We start from the raw sequence: 24166 nt of genomic DNA on the forward strand, positions 1-24166 counted from the left end.
ACAAGGAAGTAAAACCAGCTGAAATCGAAGTAAAAAAAAATACTGCTGCATACTTACCTGGCAGGGGAGACACCATGATCATGAAGATGGTTTTCCCAGGGCGAGGCTTGTCCATTGTACTGCGGGTGTGCTGACCCCTGCAATTTCCCCACATGCGGGAAAATCGACTGCATAATTTGTGGTAGTGGGGACTGTGTGCGCGCTCTCCCCTGAAAAAAAAAGTACTGCTAAATTGTCTTGTTAGAGAAATTGGATTTGCCCTCAAAAGGAAGGTAGTGGATAGCGGGAAGAGTGGAGCCATCGAGGAAGAATGGGATTGGGCCAAGGTGGACAGAAGGGCTTATGTTTCCCTTTAACGTTGTGATGGGTAGACAAAGCATAAGGAGAAAGATGTCCTCTCCCTAATCATCAGTACAATTTACCACACTCACATTAGCTATTTGGATTGACTTGTGTTAGGGAGTGGTGCTGGTAAGAGGCTTTTATTCATTCTATGTCACCATGCAAAAACTAAGTTACCATGCAAAAACTAAGATTCAGCTTCATCATGACTGCAAAAGGCAAGCTGTTAAGAGATAGGACAGTGACCCAGTAAGGTCTCAGCTATCTCTTGAAAACAGGCAAATGTCACAGGAATAAAATGGAAACCTCTCACTGGCCTGCTGTCCCCAGCAGGAGCCTGAGCAGATCAAGATGAATTAGACAATCAGTTCTTTTATCCAATAGATAACCTTATCAGAGTGAATAAATCCATCAAGAACTAATACAGGATTGAGAACTCTCAGAATAGGTAATTAAGGACCATTCCAGAAATTCTTGCCCTAAGTTTTTATATCTTACATGTGAAGACAGAATATCCTGATTATTAGATTCACTGCATGAGACTGACAATGACATTAAGTACAAGAGATGAAATAGAAATTTTCTGTAACCCAAACTAGGGATGGTGTTAGAAAAACTGAAACTTTGAAAACTGCAGAATGTGTTTCAATTGAAAATACAAATGCTATACTCATGCCCATATCTTTACTAAAGAACTATGCAGTGTATACACACACACATGCACACACACACACATACACACATGTATGGATCTCAAAAAGGATTGAATGATAAAGGAATGTAAAAAATAGACACATACATAAATGTCATCATTTTTCATAACAAAATAAGAAAAGATGATATCCAAATGGCCAATAAACATATGAAAATATGCTCACATACGTGAGTTAATAGACTCACAATATATGACCATTCCACCTCTGCCAAGTGAAAAAGGCAGAAATATTGAGGTTTGATGATCTTGTGGAGCACTGGACAACTGAATAATAAATTACTCCCAAATTCTGTGCCTCAAATCAACAACATTTAGTTTCTCACTGTATCAATTAGCTGGCTTCTTGTTCTGGGGCATCTCGCAGGTTGTACTGAAAGTGGCAGCAAGGGCTGCAGGGATGACAAGTCTCCCCTGGGGAAGGTTGCAGTTCCAATGTTCCCTCAGGTGATTGTGGGCAGGATTCATTTCATCATGAGCTGTTGGACTAAAGCCACAATTCCTCACTCACTGTTTGATGGAGTCCGTAGTCAGTTCCTTGTCATTTGGGCCTCTTCACATGGCAACTTGATCATCAAAATGAATGGGGCAAGAAAAGAAAATAGAGAATACTAGCAAGATAGGCCACGGTATTTTGTAATCTAGTCATGAGAGTAATATTCTATCACTTTTTCCAAGTTCTATTTGTTAGTAGTACATCATAGGTTAAACTCACACTCTCAAAAAAAGGGGGGGGAGGATTACACAAAAGTGTGAATACTAGGAGGTGTCCGAAAGTGTCTACCATAGTTTTTTAGAGAGAGAAGGGTGGGAGTAGAAATTTGGAAAGTGTTTGGTGAAGTTTCTGGGGTGGGCGTGGGGGTTGGTAATAATCTATTACTTGACTTAGATGGTATTCAAGGACAAACAGACGTTTTGGAAATCATGTACTGTAAAAGGAAAATTTGGTTGCTTTTCTCTATGTAGGCTACATTTCAATTAATATTTTTGAAAAGAGAAAATCACTAGCCCTAGAGTAGAATCTAGGAGGGCAATAGTGAATCCACTTGACAAGTTAGAAGTCTAGTGTAAAGAAATGAAAACATGAAAATAAAACTTTTCCAACAGGCCTGGTCTCAGGTGGCTGAGTTGTTTGTGGGATGAGGGATAGACTCTGCAGAAATATAAGGCAAATATCTGGTCATTCTAATTTATTTGAAAGCATTTTATCTGTATGAGAGTCAATAGAAAGCATGTGTGGTTTGTCACAAAGGAAGATTATGTGATATAGTTGGTATTTTTGAGAATTATTCTGCCAGGAAAGTGGTTGCAAATTTCCTTTTTCTAACCCTTATATTTTTATTTACTCTTGTTATTTTGGCTCCCTATGAAAGGAAAATTTTCAGCACTAGAGCTCATAATCCCTTCTTTTCTATACTGCTCAAGCAGTAAACTCTTGCAATTATGTCTGCTCTCACATCATGTTTTACTTTCTCTACTGGGTATTTCTCTCCCTGAACAAATATGCCCAAATATCTGTCATTTTAAAAGTAATCACTGGGATCCATATCTCATTATGACTGCCAACTATCTCTCTCACATCTATTCAAGGCAAAAATATATTGTCTCAATTTACTTTTTCCATCAACTGTGATAAAGACCAGTGAGTTTCACTCTCCCTGCTGACTACCATCCCATTTCCCCAGCCTCCTGGGTGCTGGCAGTGGGTATAGCAGCTGTATCCTGGCTCAGCCTATTGGTTCCTGGGTGGAATATAAATAGCTAGTCCTCCAAACCCTGTTCCAGAGAGAGCAGAGTGGTTCCTATGTGTCAGTAATTTTATTATTAGAAAGGTGGTGACCTCAGATGAAAGACAGAAACACATATATATAGTTTATATGAAAGACATTTTAAACACAAAGTCACAAACAAGTTAAGAATAAACTATAAAAGAACATAAAAATTCGTATAGTGAAATAACAGTATAAGAAAGTTTGTTTGCATCCTGGGGTACATGTATGTCAGTGCCCATCGATAGGGTGGAATTTTGAGAGACTTCGCCAGAGAACGTGCTTTGGGTTCACCCTCCCAGAGTTTGTTCTGACGACAGAGAGGCTGCTTGCAGATAGCAGGGAGAGTGTGAGAAACAATCACGTTGGAATGAACTGGGGTAAAGATTACCTGGATTAAGTCAATCAAAACAGTACCCAAAAGGTAGAGGAGGTCAATGCCAAGGGAATGGAAAGAGTGTTCAGGTTTGTAAGCTGCCAGAATGCAATATACCGGAAACAGAATGGCTTTTGAAAAGGGGGATTTATTAAGTTGTTAGCTTACAGTTCTTGGGCCATGAAAATGTCCAAATTAAAGCATCCAGGGAAAGATATCTTAACTCTAAAGAAAGGGTCAATGAAGTTCGGGATTTCTCAACTAGAAAGGCACGTGGTGACATCTGCTAGTTTTCTCTTGAGGCTTCTTCAGTGGCTTCCCTGGGGCTCTGCCCATTTTGTTGGCTCTTTGATTTCTGGTGGCTCTCTGTCCTTCTTCAAAATGGTTCCCTCTTAAAGAGCTCCAGTCAGCAGCCCCACCTTGAATAGATGGAGATGCATCTAAATGGAAACCATCTAATCAAAATTTACTACCCACAATTGGGTAGGTCACATCTCCATGGAAACAGTCAAAAGATACCAACCAACAATATTGAATGAGGATTAAAGGACATGTTTTTTTCTGAGGTACACAATATATTCAAACTGTCATAGGGGGCATTCAGTCAAATTCCTGCAGACTGTAAATGGAGAATTCCTGGGGCCTCTAGCAAGCACAGACCCAGAGAAGAAGCAGGATCCCTGATTGGAGCTCCATGCAGGCTCAGATAAGATAGAGAGGACCCTGGTCTTCCCATTTGCTTTGAGTTGGTTTGTTTGATAGGGGAGCTGAGCTCTGAAGGAGATCATCAGCCAAAGCAGAGGCAATTTGGAGAGTGAAAGGTGATTTTGTCTTGATTTGTTTGTTTTGATTAGCTCCTGGCATTCAAGAAAATCTTTGTCATATCACTAGTTGGATACAAACTTAAGTGACAGCCCAGGGACTAAATCCCTGAGTTAACACTTTAAAATATGAAAACATACATTGTGCAACAAAAGATTACAAGATAAAGAAATAAGAAATAATGGTCTGTCCAAAGGAACAAGATAAGAATACTGAAATTATCAACTAAGAGGATCAGGTTTTTGATTTACAAGATAGGGATTTTAAAATAATGAGCCTCTATATGCTCAAGTAGATAAAGGAAAAAGGATTAAAGGGTGTGAGAAAAACAATGATTGAACAATATGGGAATATCTCAGAGAAATCACTGGAGTTGAAGATAGCAGAAAAACAGAAATGAAAAATTCCCCAAATGGCTTGAACAGCAGATTGGAGGTGGCAGAAGAAAGAATTAGTGAACTTAAAGGCAAGGCAACTTAAATGATTCAGGCTGAGGAGCAGAAAGATAAGAGACTATAAAAGAATGAACAGAGTCTAGAAGACCCATGGGACACCATCAAGCTTGCCAATATATGCATTATTGGGGCCACAGAAGAGAAGAAAGAGAGAAAGGAGCAGAAGGAATACCAAAGAAATTATGACAGAAAACTCCCCAAATTTACTAGAGACATGAATATGCACATTCAAGAATTCCAATGAACAGTATAATTTTTTTAAAAAGAGAAACACATTCAAACATATATTGATCAAGTTGTCTAATGCCAAATACAAGGAAAGAGTTCTAAAAGCTTCAACAGAAAAACAATGAGTTAGGTACAAGGGAATCCCAATTAGATTAAGTATAGCTTTCTCATCAAAAACCGTGGAGGCAAGAAGGCTGTAAGATGAAATATTTAAAGCACTGAAAGAAAACAATTATCCACCAAAAATTTTATATTTTGGCAAGACTTTCCTTCCAAAATAAGGGAGCGATTAAGACATTCTCAGATAAACAAAAATTGAGGATTTTGTTACTGCCAGACTTGCCTTACAAGTAATACTAAAGGAAGCTGTTCAGGCTGAAAAGAAAGGATACTAGACAGATGATCAAAACAATATAAATAAATAAAGACCTTAGGTAAGGCTATCCAAATAGGTAATTACAAATGTCCATACTATTGTATTTTATTGTTTGTTTTGTAATTTTACTTCTTGCTTCATATAGGTGCTAAAATGCAAATGCATGCAAAGAATGATATATTGATGATTTTGGACATACAATAAATACACAAAGATAAAATTTGTCACAAGTGCAAATAAAGATAGGAGGGATTTGGGGTAGAGGAACAATTTATGCATATGTTATTGAAGAAAAGCGGATAACAAATAAAATGTGATTTAGGAAATCTTTTAACTCTGTGGTAACCACAAAGAAAATACATCACAAATATACTCAGAAAGAAATAAGAAGCATCTCAAAATGGTACAATACAAAAAGCCAAATAAATACAGAAGTAGGCATTGATGGGAAATTTGAGGGTCAAGAAATGTATAAGACTTACAAACACAAACTAGGAAAATGTCAATATAAAAACTGTTCACAGTCTTAAATTTAAATAAATTAAGCTCCTTAGTCAAAAAGCAGATGCTGGCAGAATGAATGACCCAACTATACGCCGTTTACAAGAGAATCACCTTAACTGAAAGGCATAGTAAGGTTGAAAACGGGAGGATGGCAAAAATATAAAAATGTAACCGAAAGAGAGCTGGGGTAGCTAGAGAGCTGGAGTAGCTATCCTAATATCAAATAAGGGCAACTTTAAGTCAATTAAAATCAATAAGGGACAAAGAGAATCACCATATACTGATAAAGGGTAAATTCAATAAGAAGACCTAACAATTATAAATATATATATATATATATATATATACACACACACATAACAGCAGAACTCAAAAATATATCAAGCAGACATTGATAGATTTGAAGGGACAAATAAATGATTATACATTTATAGTGGGAGTATTCAATACAATACACTACTTTCAGTAATGGATAAAACATCTAAACAGAAGATCAATAAGGAAATAAAAGATTGGCACACCACTCTAAACCAGCTAGACATAACAGACATATATAGAACACTTCACCTAACAACAGCACAATATACATTCTTCTGTAGGGCACATGGATCATTCTCTAGGTAGACCATAAGTTATGCTATGAAACAAGTCTCAATAAATTAAAAAATACTGAAATCATATAATATATTTTCTCCAACCATAACACAATGAAGCCAGAAATTAATAATGTAAGGAAAAATGCAAAAATTAAGAATTAAGAAGAAAAATAAGATCTCAACAAACCAATAACTAGTAGAGATTGAATTAGTAATCAAAAACCCCCAATCAAAAGAAATTCTAAGCTAGAGTCACAGGTCAATTTTACAAAATGTTCTGAGAAGAATTAACACCTATCCTAAAAGTCTTAAAAAAGAAATTGAAGAGGAGAGAATACTTCCTAACTCATTCTATAAGGTCAACAACACCCACATACAAAGTCAGATAAAGATTCCATAGGAGAATAAAACTATGGGACAAATACCCCTTATGTATATAGATGCAGAATTCCTCAACTAAATACTAACAAACCAAATCTAACAGTACCTCAAAAGAATTATTCATCATAATTAAGTAGGATTCATCTCAAGTATGCAAGAGCAGTTCAACATAAGAAAATCAATAAATGTAATAGATCACATTAACAGAGCAAAGGGGAAAATAGTTACCTCAAGTGATGCAGAAATGACGTTTGAAAACTCTAGCACACTTATTGATAAAAAGAAAAGAACGGGACTCCCTTAAAATGATAAAGGTATATATGAAAAGCCCTCAGCTAATGTCATGGTCAATGATGAAAGACTGAAAGATTTCCTTCTAAGATCAAGAGCAAGACAAGGATGCCCATTGTCACTACAGTTTTTCAACTTTTTTTTTGTATGGGCAGTCACTGGGAAATGAATGTTATTCAACATTTTAATGGGAGTTCTAGTCAGAGAAATTAGAAAAGACAAAGAAATAAAAGGCAACCAAAATAGCAAGGAAGAAATAAAACTTTCTCTATTTGTAAGTGACACAATCCTAGATATAGAAAATCCTGAAAAATCCATAGCAAAGTTACTGGAATGAATAAATGATGCAGCCAATTGGTAAGATACAAGATCAACACCCCAAAGTCTGTAGCATTTCTATATAATATTGAATAATCTGCAATAGAAATTAATAAAATAATTCCATTTACAGCTGCAACTAAATAATTATCTAGAAATAAATCTAACCAATGATGAAAAGGATTTGAATACAGAAAACTATAAGGCATTGCTAAAATAAACCAAGGAAGACCTAAATAAATGGAAAAGTTTTCCATGTTCATGGACTGGAAAACTTAATATTAAGATGCCAGTTCTACCCAAAGCAATTTACAGATTCAGTGTAATCCCAATAAAAATTTTAACAACTTACTTTGTAAAAATGAAAAAGCCAGTCATCAAATTTATATAGAAAGGGAAGGGGCCCTGCATAGTCCCTGCATAGTCAAAGCCATCTTGGAAAAAGAAGAACTCATACTTCCCTATCTGGAAACTTACACAAAATCACAATATTCAAACAGCATGGTAACAATGTAGATGAACCTTGAGGACATTATGCTGAGTGAAATTAGCCAGAAACAAAAAGACAAATACTATACGGTCTCACTAATATGAACTAATATCAATGAGGGAACTTTGAGAGTTGAGGTTAAGAACACAGGTTATCAGAAAATAGAAAGAGGGTAGAGATGGGCATTGATGCTGAAGGAGTACAGAATATGCAACAGGACTGATTGTAAAGATCCAGAAATTTGATGGTAGTGCAATGATGTGAATACATTGAATGAAGCTGATTTGTATGTTTGAGGGAGAAGGGCTAGGGGCATGTATGACACCAGAAGGAATGATTGAGGATAAAGACTGAGATGATATAATTTAGCAATGCCTAGAGTAGACAATAATAGTGATTAAATGTACAAATATAAGAGTACTCTTGCATGATGGAGAATAAATCAATGTCAGCATTGCATGGTGTTGAAAATAGGATGGTGTGTGGGTTTGAATCTGTGGTATAACCCAGAAAAGCCATGTCCTTTAATCCTCATTCATCATTGCTGTGTGGAAACTTGATTAGATTATCTCCCCAAAGATGTGACTTGCCCAATTGTGGATATTAACATTTGATTAGATGGAGTTGTGGCTCTACCCATTCCAAGTGGGTCTTGATTAGTTTGTTGGAATCCTTTAAAAGAGGAAGCATTTCAAAGAGGGAGAGAACCACAGCAGAGCCACGAGAACCATGAGAGCCGATGCAGTCAGAAACCTTTGGAGATGAAACAGAAAAACGCCCCTGGAGCAGCTTCATGAAAAAAGAAGCCCAGAGAGAAAGCTAGCAGATGTTGCTATATTCTCATGTACCTTTCCCGTTGAGAGAGAAACCCTGAATGTCATTGGCCTTCTTTCCCTGGATGCCTTAGACATTTCTAGAGCCTTGCTTTAATTGGGACATTTTTACAGCCTTAGAATTGTAAACTTGGAATTTATTAAATTCTCCCTCCCCTTTATTTTTGGCATGGGCAGGCTCTGGGACTTGAACCTGGGTCTCCGGCATGGCAGGCAAGAATTTTGCCACTGAGCCACTGTTGCCTGCCCTTAAATATCCCTTTCTTAAAAGCTGTTCCTTTTCTGGTTTATCACATTCCAGCAGCTAGCAAACTAGAACTGATGTTATACAGAAAAAAATACAGTCAATGCAACCTAGGGTCTATAGTTAATAGTAACATTGTGATATGCTTCCACTGAATGTAACAAAAGCAATACGCCAAAACTAAATGTCAATAAGCAGGGGATATGGGGTAAGGGATTCTTTGCAGAAGGGAAGGAAATGTCCTTATGTAGATTGCGATGGTAAAGGCATGGCTATATGACCATATCGGGAACCATTGATTGTTTACTTGGGTTGGATCTTATGATGTGTGAATAAAATTGTTTGAAAATGAGCAGAGAGATACAAGTGCTGGATAAAATGTGAAAAGATGGACCTAATCACTCTTGGTAGGGAAGCAGAGTGATGAAGTCCCTCTGAAGGGCAGTGTGATGATTCCACAGGGGGCTAGGGGTAGGGTTGCCATATGATCCTGCATCTCTCTTGCTATGTGTATACTTGAAGGAACTCTGAGTGGGGACACAAAATTGTACACTTGTCTTTATGGTGTTAGTGTTCATGATTTGCAATGGATGGAGGTGGACTAAGTGAACCTCGACTGAAGAATATAAGGGACAACTGTGGTGTATACATGCAATGGACTGGCTGGAGTGGCTGCAAGAAGGAATGAAGTTGTGAGGCATGCAACTGGGTGAATGAAACTTGAGGACAGTATGTTGGATGAAATGCCAGAAACAAAAAGAAAAATGTCATATGTCACTCATATGGACTAAATACAAAATATACAAAAACTTGAAGAACTGATGTCGAGTGCATGGGTTACCAGGTTACGGCTTATTGTAAAGGGTCCTAGATTGTACTATTATAGCAGTCGTATCTGTTCTGGAGTTGTAACTGTTATTTCTAATTTCTGAGATATTGAGCTATTTGTGTATAACCTGGAGATTCAAGTATTTATGTGACACCTGAGACTCAGAGTTAGAGCCCTGAAGCTGTGAAAATCAGCATTAACCCATACAGCAACTGTTAAAAAAGTTGAAAAAGTGATCAGACTTCAACTAGAGATATGAATGCAGTTGATCTGGGTAGGACTAGAGTAAACCAGAATACAAGGTAAAGGATGTTATGGGGGAAAAAAGGATGCTATGGTCTATATGGTCTATATTTGGAACCTCAATTTCTGTGTGAGACCAAAGAAAGAGATGCTTATTCAGTGCAAATTTGTATTTTTGGTAGCACAGTGTCTAATTTAACTTGTATGGTCAGTTTATTTGAACACCATAATTACATGGAATTTTGAGTAGGGAGTGAGATATTGTTGGTGTGTATAGGTCATTGTGATGCCTAGATACATCCCAGAGTAATTTGGGCAGAGAATGAAAAAGTATTTGCAAAACCCCTCTGGAGGACTATGAAGAAAGGAGGAAATATTCAACTTCCTTATCCGGGGGATTCCTGATATTCTCACAAGCATTAGGGACAACCAATTTAATAGGCTAAGCCCTTGATCTTGGGGCTCACCCTATGAAACTCATTTTTGCAAAGGAGAAGCTAAACCTACTTGTAACTATGCTTAAGAATCACCCCCAGTGGGCGGGCCACGGTAGCTCAGTGGCAGAGTTTTCGCCTGCCATGCCAGAGACCTGGGTTCATTTCCTGGTGCCTGCCCATGTTAAAATCATCATCATCATCATCATCATCATCATCATCATCATCACCTCCAGAAAACCTCTTTTGTTGCTCAAATGTGTCCTCTCTCTAACCTAACTTAGCAGGTGATATCATTGCCCTCCTCCCTGCATAGGACATAACTCCTAGGGGTGTAAATCTGCTTGGCAACATGGGACAGGACTTGTAGGGATGACCTGACATCGTGGGATCGAGAAAGACTTCCTGACCAAGGGGGATGAGAGAAATGAGAAAAAATGTAGTTTCAGTGGGTGAGATATTTCAAATAGAGTTGAAAGGTTATCCTGGAGGTTAATCTTATGGAATATATAGACATCTCTTTTTAGTTTATGTTGTATTGAAGTGGCTAGAGGGAAGTACTTAAACCATTGAACTGTATTTCAGTAGCCTTGATTCTTGAAGATGATTGTATAACTATATATCTTTTACAATGTTATAATGTGATTGTGAAAACCTGGTTTTCACAAAAGAGAAAAAGTTGCTGACACTACCTTTATCGAGACTATAGAAAGATGAGTAAAAAATAAGGGCAAAAAAAAAAAATAAATAATGGGGGGGTAAGGGGTAAAAAAGAAATTGGGTAGATTGCAATACTAGAGGTCAAAGAGAGGGAGGGGTTGGGGTATGGGTATGAGATGTATGGTCTTTCTCTTTTTATTTCTTTTTCTAAAGTGATGCAAATGTTCAAAAAATGATATGGTAATGAATACACCATGTAATGATATTTTGTGCCATTGATTGTATACTTTGGATTGCTGTATGGGTGCGTGAATGTTTTTTTTTAAAAAAACAGTATGGTAATGACACAACAACAGCCATATAGATCAATGGCATCAAACTGAGTGTTCAGAAATCAACTGTCACATTTATGACCAAATGATTTTGGACAAGGGTGCCAAGAACACTCAATGGGGAAAGAATGTTTATTTCAAATAATGGTGCTGGGAAAATGGGATGTTCATGGAAAAAGAATGAAGAAGTATCCCTACCTCACAGATATATAGAAATTAACTCAAAATGGATCATAGACCTAAATATAAGAAAAAGAACTATAAATGTTTGAGAAGAAACTATAGGGAAATATCTTCAGGACCTTGTGTTATCAATAGTTTCCTAGACTTTACAACAAAAGCACAAGTAAAAAAAAAAAGAATCAAAAATAGACAAATGGGACCACAACAAAATCAAAACTTTTGTGCATCAAAGGACTTTATCATGAAAGGAAAAAGACAACCTATTCAATGGAAGAAAATATTGACACCAACTAACTGATAAGAATATAATATCCAGAATATATAAAGAAATCCTTCAACTCAACAATGAAAAGAGAAATAACCTATTTTAAAAATGGACAAAATGCTAGAATAGACATCTTCTCCAAAGATGTGGCCCAAAATCACATGAAATGATGACAAACAACAGATTTAAATATCGTATCATTTTGTTTTATAATATCAGCTCATGGCAACCTGGCTAGAGATTGTATTTTCTAGCTGCTCTTTCATTCCTCTTTTCCTTTCTCATTATCTGGATCACAGATGTGGCAACAGTCATGCTTTGATCTTGCAGATGAGTACAACACCATGGAAAGTACAGAACAGCAGGATGGGCTGGAATACGATTTCCTTCATGACCCTGTGGAGCGATGCTTTCACAGAAGCCTACAGGGGTAGGACTGTGACATGTCTTCTCAGCTATAGCAACCAACAGCCTCCTATATGATCTCTATCTCCCATTTCCCCTTTCACCTCCTGCCATCAGAGAAAAGGAACACAGCTCTGAGCATGTTTAATAAACTTCAAAGACCAACTGCCTGTGGCAAAAGTCAATGATCCAGGTCCTAAATGATTTTTCAACCTCATCCTCAATGAACCTTTTACACTGGTGATAGTGGACCTTGTCTGATTCCAAGTATTTACTCCTACCATTTTATATTTGTTCATTTACATCCGTTGCTCTGAAATACACTTCCTCTGATCTCTTTTTTGTTGAAATTGGAGTTACCCTTCAAGGTTGAAGTGAAATGGCATCTCCCCAATGAATCTATCTATAATAAACTTTTCGAATTTAATTAATATAATTGTTTCCTTTGTACAGGTCACACACACTATTTGTAGCATCATTTTAAGACTCAACTCTTCTTGCTTTTTTTTTAATAATATTTGACCTCTTCAAGGCATATTTTTGCCAATGTGAGACCTTTACTTTGTTCATCTTTGAATGTTCAATAGACAAGAATCGCACATTTGGAATACATTTAACAATAAAATGTGCCCTAAAGTGTTACCATAAAAAAACTGTATTGCCTAAGTTTAATAATACTAAGACAATTTTAAAAACTGACTATATAATTTTACCACGATTTCATAAAATCAGAGTAGATTTTAACTCAACATTTGAAAGAATAGGGTATAAACATATTAAAAGATGAACTTTTTTGTTTGATTTTATTGGGCGGCAATAGATAGCGTTTCAACATGTAATTTTGAGGTTTTATTCTAGGTTTTATCACTAGAAAAAGGCAAGCACAACCATGACTCCGAGGAGGAAGTGATGCAGGCGTAGTGGGGCGCATCAACAGAAAGACCACACAATATCATATTGCAAGCCAATTAGGAATCTTTATTAGCTGGCTGGCGTCTGCCCTCTGTCCCCAGCCTGATTTTGTGCAGGCTTTTAAAGGTATAAACCACATCCTGGGGTTTTTGAAACAAGTAAGCAACCAAGCAGGTACAGAAGCAGAAAAGGAGAGGTTAGCTCTTTTGCAATAACAGGATGCTTGCTGAGTTTTGTGACCCTGATTTTAGCTAAGTTTTTAGCAATAGAACATTATCTCAACACTTCACATTCCCCACTGGTTTTTAATAATAGAATCAAATCATTGTTTCCTTGTTGATAGAAGGGACTTGTTGATAATGGGGCCATAAGACTAATAATTTTGCAGCTTGTACTCTTTTTCTAGTATATGCGGTGAGGCAATTTATGATACAAGAACCAGTCAGTAGCCCCAGCAGGATGAGGACTACTGGTCCTGCCACAGCGGAAAGCAGAGTTGTAAGCCACGGGGACCAGGTGAATAAACTTTCATACTAGTTGGTTTCAGTTTTTCGGCGTTCCTCCCGCTTTCATAACCTTTCACGGACTAGGGATAGATTATAACTTGGTGAGCGTTTTTCCCCATGACCCCCACCAGGGATATCAGGAGGACCCAGAGGGGTTTCTGGGAAGTCTTATCTTGAGTGGACCCTCGGTTGCTGGATGGTCCATTTTCCAGGGAGCTGGTCTAGGGCAGCCTTCCTGACCCGGGTGTGATGAATCCAGTGTCATTTTCCCGAAATTTTACGGTTGTCGGGGTTGTGAGGATTACTGGCAGGGGTCCCATCCACCAGGCCTCCAAGGTGGCTGGCTGAAGCCTTTTAATCCAGACCAGGTCTCTGGGCTGCACCTGAAATAGATCTTTGTTAGGGACAGGATTCGTTGGTCCCGGATAGGCTGCCTTCACCAGTTCCCGGGTGTGCTAGATGGCAGATTGCAGGGCCTGTAATGATTTTAGAAGAGAATGGTTATTTAATTCAGCTATTTTCTCTTTCCCCAACTTAGGAATTAGTGGGGGTGGTACTTTGGTAGCATCCTGTGTGGCTTCCTTTTTTCCACTTTGACCTTCTCTACTCAATTCTCGTCAAAGCCACTAGAGTGATATTTACTATAACTGCTTTTAATGCCTCCCTTGAACTTCCATCATACCTGTATAAAATCCATACTTCACAGGCCCCCATTGACCTAGTCTTGCTTATTTCTCCAAAATTATCTATTTTTTTCTACAAATGTTTAATCTATAGCCACACTAGCCTCCTTTTTATTCTCACTAAATGCTAGTCTTTCTTATCTTCAGATGTTTGCACCTCCTTTTCCTTCTGTCTGCTGTCCCGTGTTTACTAATCCTTCACACAGCTAGGTCCTTTTCTTCCTTCTAGGCTCTGCACAAACACCCATTCTGTCTCATGGTGACCCTCCATTTAAACCAAACACACTATGCAAATATTTTGTTTATTTATATTTCTGCATTGCTTGTTTTCTTATATTAAAACATAAACCTATAGAGTTAGAAACCTTATTTGAGAGTTTTGGCTGCTAGATTTTCAGCAATAAGAACAGTGTGTAGAACTTAGAACTCAATAAATACTTCTTTACTTGAGTAAAAGAAAAATTAACAAGTATATTGACATTTAACCAATTATTGCCTTTATGTGGTTTTAGGCAGCCTTCGTGAAAATTCTTATTAAAGCATAGTGTCTTGGTATTGCAGAATGTCTGGTAGAGTAGGACATCCAAATCCTATCCACCAGAAGTATGCGGTTCAATGCAAAGAATCCTTGACACCAGGCTGGTGAAAATGAAATATTAGGAAAAATAGATATCGTTGTAATAGGCTGAATTATGTACCTCAATTTAGACATATTCTTAATCTTAATCTATGTCTCTATGGTCATGAACCTGTTCTAAATAAGACCTCTTAAAGATGGTATTTGTAGTCAGGGTATGCCCAGCTGAAAGAGGGTGGGTCTTAAAATGGGTTGCTTGGATGCCTCATAAGGAGAAAGCCACAGGGAAAAGGAGAAAATCAGGGGAACTCATTAGAGAAAGGAGAGGACATCACCATGTGATGAGAAAGTCAAGAACCCCAAGGATTTCTGGTATGCCGATACCAGAACACCAGAGTCTTGGAGGAGAAAGCAAGCCTTGCCAGTATTTAGAGTTTGGACTTCTTCTGGCTTCAAAACTGTGAGCCAATAAATTCCATTATGTAAGCTAACCCATTGTGTGAAATTTATCATGGCAGCCTGGCAGACTGAGACAAATGTACTGATTATTATGGGCTGGGCATACAATGAGAATGTAGAAGTACATCAATCACCCACCAGCACCTCTCCTGTCCTGGTTCCATGGCAGGGCTTGCAGAAGTTGTTTCCCCTCAACATAAATCCCATGAATGTGATGTTAGTGTTCCTTGTTTTAAATAGTGCTGAAATCTCTTGAATTAGTTATGATTCAGAGGATCTCTCAGAAGTGAGATGCAACAGCCACAGCCTTTAATGGGAACTTATAAATGTATACTTTTCTATTCATTCCGCATTCCCCATACGGACAAGAGTCCGTCAAGATCAGACCACACCTCACTGGCTCATAAGCTTCCAAATAGTAGATTGTCGACACATATTGGCTGTAAGACCAGAAAGTCAGGTTTTTCTGTTTATTTTAGTTATTGCCATATCTCTTCAGCTTTGACTCTATCCCTAATGCCTGGAACATAATAGAAACTTAATAAATAATTAGTGAATGAATTGTCTTGTTTATTTCTGAATATTGAAAGACTGATGTAATTACAATAGCTCTAACTAGCCTAACTTGTTTAGGGAATCATGATCGTTGAAAAGTTAAGGCTTTCCTCTTGCAGTCTATCTTTTCCCTCACCTGGTCTACTGATAGGCCACATAAACATGAAAACCTTGTGATGTGGAAGAGTTTGACTGTTAAAAATAGGTGATTAGATGATATAAAAAGTACGACATCCTTGATGAAATAGAAGAAGCACCATCTTGTATCCTTGGCTAATTAATTCCCCACAAATCAAACTTTGAAGCCCCTGGACTTCCTGACCTACTTACTGTCACTGTTTGTTGCACCTTTTCCCTGGCAGGCTTCCGTCTGGGCTCCACGGTTCAGTCTGAAACAAAGGACATCTGGATGTGGTGTCTACCTCACCCCTCCAAGCCAAACCACACCCTTGTCCTTCTGGACACTGAGGGACTGGGGGATGTGGAAAAGGTAAGGCACAGGGTCACAGTGAAATCCTCTTTACTCTGGATCTTCTCCTGGACCTCTTCATGATCCTCCATCATTTAAATACAACTATCTGTTCATGAAATCTCAAAATGCAACTACGGAGAATAAGGCACACTTTCATCTCTTTGTATCTCAATTCTAAGTAAGTGAGGTAAGATTAGATAATGTGGCATATTAGGCAATTAAAAAAAATATGAGCAATGAAGTGAATGATTTCATCCAACTTAATAAGTCTTATTGAGCAGTTTTATTCCGGGCCCTTGGGCTTAGTATTAGAGATATTATTGAACAGGTAAAGGTCTGGCCCTCAAAGAGCCTTCAGTCAGATTGAGGAGAACACACAAATGCAGTCTGATATAATGCCATGTGATCAGTGCTTTGATATCATTGCCGGTGGGCTCCCTGGAAAGCAGAATAGCGGTGGAGACTGACTTGCAAGAAGTTTATTAGATGGATATTAGGTTGTTTATCTTTATATAAGGGCTAAAGTGAATAATCTCTCACTCTCTCACCTCATGTGAAGATTAAATTGGAAATATGTCTACATTTTTGTGAATTTCCATTTCAGTCCAAGAGGAGACATAAATTCTGTCCTTACTTTTAAAAATCATGTATCAAACACAGATAAAGTCTTGGTATCAAAAGCTATTACAATTCATCATTAGTCTGGCTTTTTCTGTTCTTGGTTACTTTTAAATAATTAGAATTTAGGAAATGGGTTCTTTCAGTAACATATTCTTTTCCAAATTCCCAAACAGAGTTGCCTAGGTTTAGATCTTAGGGTTTGCATTTTCTCAAGGACCCTCAAGCACATATGAGATTTTACTAAACTAAATTGCTGGCTTCTGCAATGATTTAGATAATACAACCTACCTTTTAGGCTCTTCATCATCCTGTACCAAAGTTTTCTTCCAAACCTTATCTCCTGTATCTCCCCTCTGTTGTGCTCCAGTTACACCTAATAACTCTGTGCTTATTGTACTCTAATTCTAGAAAAATGGAGTTTGAATTACACCGGTCTTTTTACTTGCATGATCCATTCATTTCTTCAAGTCCATATTCTACAAATTCTTTGCACCCAGCTTAAATTTTCCAGGAAGATTTCATATCACACATGTACTCTTTCTCTAACATCAGTGGCTTTTGTTCCACCCTGACAGACTTAGCATAGTTATTGGTTTTACTGTTTAGATATATTACAACATGTAAACCCTTTGTGTATACTACCATCTTTGCTGCATTTTTTTTATTGTGAAAAATAACATATATACAGAAAAGAAAGCACACCGCAGCAATTAGTTATAGAACAGATTCAGTGTTTGATATGGGTTACAGTTCCACAATTTTAGAATTTTCCTTCTAGCTTCTCCAAGAAAATGGAGACTAAAAGAACTATCAGTATAATGATTCAGCAGTCATACTAATTTGTTAAATCCTATCTTCTCTGTTATAACTCTCCCTTCTCCTTTCATCTTTCTCCCAATCTTTCGGGGTATTTGGGCTATGCCCATTCTAACTTTTTCATGTGGGAAAGGGTTGTCGATAACATGGGACAGGGAGATGGAACTAGTTGATATTTTGGAGAGGCTGGCTCCTCTGGGTTTCAGGGCCTCTCTGGCTTAGGAGCCCATCAAGTGTGAAGGTTTCTGGAAATCTTAGTACATGAAAATTTTGTAGAATCTCAGATAGAGTTCTAAGTGTTCTTTAGGGTTGGCAGGAATGGTTTTGTTTGGGAATTGGCAAACCATGGTTAATAGCAATATCTAGCTGTAACTTTCATAAGAGTAGCCTCTAGAATAGCCTCACGACTTTATTTGAACTCTCTCAGCCCCTGATACCTTATTTGTTACAATTCTTTACCCCCTTTTGGTCAGGATGGCATTGTCAATCCCACAGTGCCAGGGCCAGGCTCATCCCTGGTAGTCATATCCCACGTCGTCAGAGGGACTACTTTCACCCCTGGATGTCATGTCCCACGTGGAGGGAAGGGTAATAATGTTACTTGTAGAGTTGGGTTTAGAGAGAGAGAAGGCACATCTGAGTAAGAAAAGAGGTCCTCTGGAAGTAACTCTTAGGCATAACTATAGGTAGGCTTAGCTTTTCCACTAAATAAATAAGCTTCACAAGAGCAAGCCTCAAGATCAAGGGCTTGACCTATTTATTGACTTTGGAGACCTTAATGGTTGAGACAGTATCAGGGGTTTCCCTGTGGTAAGGTTTAATAGTTCCATATTTTTACTCTGGTCCCTCAAGTTACTTTGCCAATACTTTTAATTATCTACTCAGCATAATCTGGGATATTTCTGGGCATTACATGAAGCTATACAGAATAACAAGCTATCGTTCCAATTCTGGGCTCCAGGTGTTTGGGTTCTTTAAATGATCTATTCAGGTAGGTTGAGTTAAATTATGTGCCACAGAAAATTTAGGTTTTGGACAAAGTAAACCTCTCTTCCCTTGGTCTCATAGAGTAGGTGAAGTTCTAAAATACAGACAATGTCCTGCTTACCCCTGTACTCTGATTTGCCTTAGTCCCGATCCGGTCGGCTCCATTCTTACATCTAACGGAAACCTGATCTCTTTCAATTTCTTTAACTGTTGTTATATGTGGTAATGCTGAATTTCAGACCTGTGGAATTCCTACTCTGAGTCTTAGGTGTTACATAGGTACCCAAAGTTCCAGGGGAATATCAGATTATACATATATAGCACAGCCTCTCAAAATCTAGAATTATAACTCCAGACTAAATGTGACTGCTGTAAGAGCTTACAATCTAGGCCCCAATTCTCTTATATTTATTTTTTAAATGAGATCATAAAATATTTGCTCTTTTTTTCTGGCTTATTTTGCATTACATAATGTCCCACAGGTTCATGCACAACCTTGCATGCCTCATGACTTCATTCCTTTTGTAGCAGCACAGTATTCGATCATGTGTATACACCACAGTTCGCCATACTACTACTGCCACTGTATCCTTCAGCCACCTCCATCCATTGGGTATTCTGTATAATATCCAAAGTCAATAGTCCATGTATCACATTATTCTCACTTAGTGGTAGGATCATCAACACTCTCAATTTTAGACAATTTTCATTGCTCCAAAGAGAAAAATAAACGATGAACCCACCTTCACCAAATAGAAAATCCCCTTAACTCTTGTCCTCCCCCCCCAATTATTTACCCCTGGTATTGCTGTGATACTGTTGATGTTTTCTTATTAATCAGAGCCCATAGCACGAAACAGTAGTTTTCTCTCTATGCCACAGTATTAAAAACTCTTTGTACAAGATTCAAACACTTGAAGTAGTTCTGCAAGAACTTATTTATATTTTTAGTATTAATTGGTGGAATATATGGCTCTAAACAACCCCTTTCGATCATCCTCACCTTTAATATGGCAATATTACTTATAGACCCTCTGATGAACTGCTTTCACTTCTATCCATTCTCTTACATTTAATTCAACCTCATTGCCTACCAGTTCACACATCTCTAGCTTCTGTGTATCTCTAGTTCCCCTATATTCTGTTATAAGTCTCTGAGTTTACCTTTTATCAAGGTCATAATGGTGAAATCATATGGTATCTATCCTTTTGCATCTGGCTTATTTCAGTCAGTATTATGTCTTCGGGGTTCATCCATGTTGTCATATGCTTCAGGATGTTATATCGTCTAACTGCTATATAATATTCCATCGTATGTATATACCACATTTTGTTTATCCACTTGTCTGTTTATGGGCGCTTGGATTGTTTCCATCTTTTGGCAATTGTGAATAATGCTGCTATGAACATCGGTGTGCAAATCTCTGTTTATGTCATTGCTTTTAGCTCTTCTGGGTTATATACAGAGTAATGGTATTACACCACCAAACTATCTTCCACAGCAGCTGTACCATTCCCACCAGCAGTGCCTAAGTGTCCCAGTTTCTTTACATCCTCTCCAAAATTTATAGTTTCCTGTTTGTTTAATAACAGCCATTCTTATAGGTGTGAGGTGGTATCTCATTGTAGGCTTGATCGGTATTTCCCTTATAGCTAATGAAAGTGAGTATCTTTTCATGTGCTTTTTAGCCATCTGTATTTGTTCTTCGGAAAAATGTCTATTCATATCTTTAGCCCAGTTCATAATTGGGTTGTTTGTTCTTTTGTTGTTGAGTTGTATGATTTATTTATGTGTACTACTTATTTGATTTATTTATGTATATATTTTTCTTAATATAACATATATACAGAAAGAAAAAAGTAATAATTTTCAAAGCACACTTCAACTACTAATTACAGAACTACTGTCTTCGGCTACCATTCCGTCATCTCAGATTTTTCCTTCTGGCTGCTCCAAAACACTGGAGGCTAGAAAGAATATTAATATAGTGATTCATCAGCCATACTGGTTTGTTAAATCCCATTTTCTCTGTTATACTTCCTCCTCCTAAACTATAGGGATCTTTGGGCAAAGCCTGTTCTGTCTTTTTCATGTTAAGAGGGGGTGTCCACACTAAAGGAAAGGGCAATGTAATTAACTAATAATCCTGGAGAGGCTGGTCCCTCTGAGTTTCAGAATTTACCTGACCTAGGAACCCTCCATGAATTAGATGTTCCAGGAAGGCAATTGTAATGCATGAAACCTTTATAGAGTCTCATTTAGAGCCCTAGGTGTTCTTAAGAATCCACAGGATGAGGTTGATTGGGGTTTAGCAAACCATGGCAACTGTACTATCTAACTGAAGTATGCATAAGAGCTGCCTCCAGAATAGCCTCTTGACTCCGTTTGATCTTTCTGAGCCACTGTTGCTGCACACTTCTTTTCCCCTTTTTGGTCAGGAAAGTATTGATGGTCCCACAGTGTCAGGGCTAGACTAATCTCCGGGAGTCGTGCCCCAAGTTGTCAGGGAAATTTTCACCCTTGAATGGCTTGTACCACATAATGGAGTGGGCAGTGATTTTCCTTGCAGAGTTGGGTTGAGAGAAAGAGACTCCACATCTGAGCAACAAAGACACTTCCTGGAAGCAACTTTTGGACCTCATTATAAGTAGTCTTAGCTTCTCCCCTACAGAAATATCTCAAAATCCAGGACTTGGCCTATTTTCTTGGGAGTTCCCGGTGGTTGAAAAGCATTTGATTTTGAGGAGTTCCCACTTATCTATTTTTTCTTTTGTTGCTTGTGCTTAGGTACAAGTTTAGGTAAAGTTTAGCAAGCTACGTCCTATTACTAAATCTTGAAGATGTTTCCCTATATTTTCTTCTAAGAGTTTTTTGGTACTGGTTTTTATAATTAGGTCTTTGAGCCACTTGGTGTTATTTTTTCGATAGGGCGTAAGATAAGTGTCCTCTCTCATTCTTTTGGCTATTAATATCCGGTTCTCCCAGGTCCATTTATTGACAAGACTATTTTGTCCCAGTTCAGTGGATTTGGGGCCTTAGATTTGGATTTGGTGGTCTGTTTCCACACTCTTGATTCAATTCCACTGGTCAACAGTTCTATCATTGTGCCAGGCCAGTATTATGCTGTTTTGACCACTGTGACTTTATAAAAAGTTTCAAAATCCTTCCACTTCCTCCTTCTTTTTAAGGATATTTTTAAGTATTCAAGATCTATTTCCCTTTCAAATGAATTTTTTCTTGCATGGACAGGCACCAGGAATCGAACCCAGGTCTCCAGCGTGGCAGGCGAGAACTCTGCCTGCTGAGCTACCATAGCCTGCCCTCAAATGAATATGATAACTAACTTTTCCAGGTCTTCAACATAGATTGTTGGAATTTTGATGGCATTGCATTGAATCTGTAGAACAATTTGTGTAGAACTGACATTTTAATGATGTTTAACCTTCTTATCCACGAGCAGGGAATGAATGTCTTTCCACCTATTTAGATCTTTAATTCCTTTTAGCAATGTTAGGTAGTTTTCTGTGTACAGATCCTTTACATTCTTAAGTTTATTCCTAGATACTTGATTCTTTTAGTTGCTATTTTGAATGAATTTATTTCCTCACTTAGATCATTGCTTGTGAATAGAAACGTTATTGATTTTTGCACATTGGTTTTATATCCCGCCACCTTACTGAATTTGATTATTAGCTCCCGTAACTTTGTTGTAGATTTCTCAGGATTTTCAAAGTATAGTATCATGTCATCTGAAAATAATAAAAGTTTTACTTCTTTTCCAATGAAGATGCCTTTTATTTCATTTTCCTTCATGACAGCTCTAGCTAGAATTTCTAGTACAATGTTGAATGATAGTAGTGACAAAGGTGTCTCATTCCCAATCTCAGGGGAAAGGCTTTCAGTCTCTCCCCATTGAGTATGATGCTTGCTATGGGTTTTTCATATATGCTCTTTACCGTATTGAGGAAATTTCCTTTGATTCCAACCTTGTGGAGTGTTCCTGTCAGAAAATAATGTTGAATTTTGTCGAATATTTTTTCAACATCGGTTGAGATGAATCTGTGATTTTTCCTTTTTGATTTGTTAATGTGCTGAATTACATTAATTGATTTTCTTGCGTTGAACTACCCTTGTATTCCTGATATAAACTCCACTCGGTCATGGTGTATAATTTTTTTAATGCGTCATTGTGGTTGATTTGCTAATATTTTGTTGAGAATTTTTGCATCTATATTCATTAGGGAGGTTGGCATGCTGTTTTCTTTTCTTTTAGCATCTTTACCTGGTTTTGGTATTAGAGTTATGTTAGCTTCATAAAATGAGTTAGGCAGAGTTTGTTTTTCCTCAGTTTTTTGAAAGAGTTTGAACAAGATTGATGTTAATTCTTTTTGGAATGTTTCATAAATGACTTCTTTCCATTTAAGTTTATTTTGTCTGATCTTAGACAAAAGTATAAGCTTTTGTCTTATAGTATAGCTATAGCTTCTTCAGCTTTCATTTGGTTATAGCTTGCATGGAACATCTTGTCCCATCCTTTCACTTTCAATCTGTATCTTTGGGTCTAAGATGAGTCTCTTGAAGTAGCGTATAGATGGATAATATTTCTTAATCTATTCTGCCAATCTTTACTTTTCATTGGTAGGTTTAATCCATTAACATTCAAAGTTGTTACTGTAAAGGCATTTCTTGAATCTATCATCTTATCTTTTGGATTTTATTTGTCAGATCTATATATTCTTTTCCCTCTTTCTCTTTTTATTCTTGAAAAACCCTTACCAGTACTTCTCAGTTCTGTGTGCTCCTTCAGACCTCTCTCTCTTGTCTTTTTTCTTTTTTCAGCCAATAGAACTCTCAAGTATTTCTTGTAGGGCCAGTCTCTTGTTGACAAATTCTCTCAGCATTTGCTTGTCTTTGTAAAATTTAATCTTTCCCTCACTTTTGAAGGACAATTTGACTGGGTACAGTATTCTTGTCTGGAACTCTTTCTCTTTCAGGATCTTGAATAAATCATACCACTGCCTTCTCGCCTCCATGGTGCCAGTCGAGTAGTCTGAACTCAGGCTTAAGTAGTTTCCCTTGTATGTAGTAGATTGCTTTTCTCTTGCCACTTTCAGGATTGTCTGCTTCTTTTCAACACTTGGCAGACTGATTAGTATGTGTTAGAGTAGGCTTATTTGGGTTTATTCTATTTGTGGTTCACTGGACTTCTTTGATTTGCTTATTTATATCTTTTATAAGGGTTGGGAAGTTTTCCTCCATTATCTTCTCCACCAAACTTTCTAGCCCTTTAGACTTCTCTTCTTCTGGGACACCGATGATTCTTATATTTGTGCACTTCATGTTATCCATCATATCCCTGAGATACAATTCAGATTTTCCTCTTCTGTCTCTTCGACTATGTTGTTGTGTATCTCTGGTGTATTTTGATTTGGTCCATGATATCTTTTATCTCTGTGATATTTGCTATTTTTAAAATTTTTTTTTTCAAA

The 24166-nt window shown here is 37.5% G+C and overlaps 1 protein-coding gene and 1 non-coding gene across 2 annotated transcripts in view; both read left to right on the top strand.

The window, feature by feature from the left end:
* LOC143649106 (guanylate-binding protein 6-like) overlaps nucleotides 1-24166 on the top strand; it is a 123834-nt gene that overhangs the window by 64619 nt on the left and 35049 nt on the right. The window contains 1 exon segment of the mRNA XM_077119354.1: nucleotides 16143-16270. Within this exon segment, the coding sequence (XP_076975469.1) occupies nucleotides 16143-16270 (128 nt within the window).
* Nucleotides 50-212, top strand: LOC143651037 (U1 spliceosomal RNA). The gene has a single exon (XR_013159783.1). It is a non-coding gene; the product is annotated as a U1 spliceosomal RNA (small nuclear RNA).

Source organism: Tamandua tetradactyla, chromosome 11, assembly GCF_023851605.1.
Source record: "Tamandua tetradactyla isolate mTamTet1 chromosome 11, mTamTet1.pri, whole genome shotgun sequence".
Classification (NCBI taxonomy): domain Eukaryota; kingdom Metazoa; phylum Chordata; class Mammalia; order Pilosa; family Myrmecophagidae; genus Tamandua; species Tamandua tetradactyla.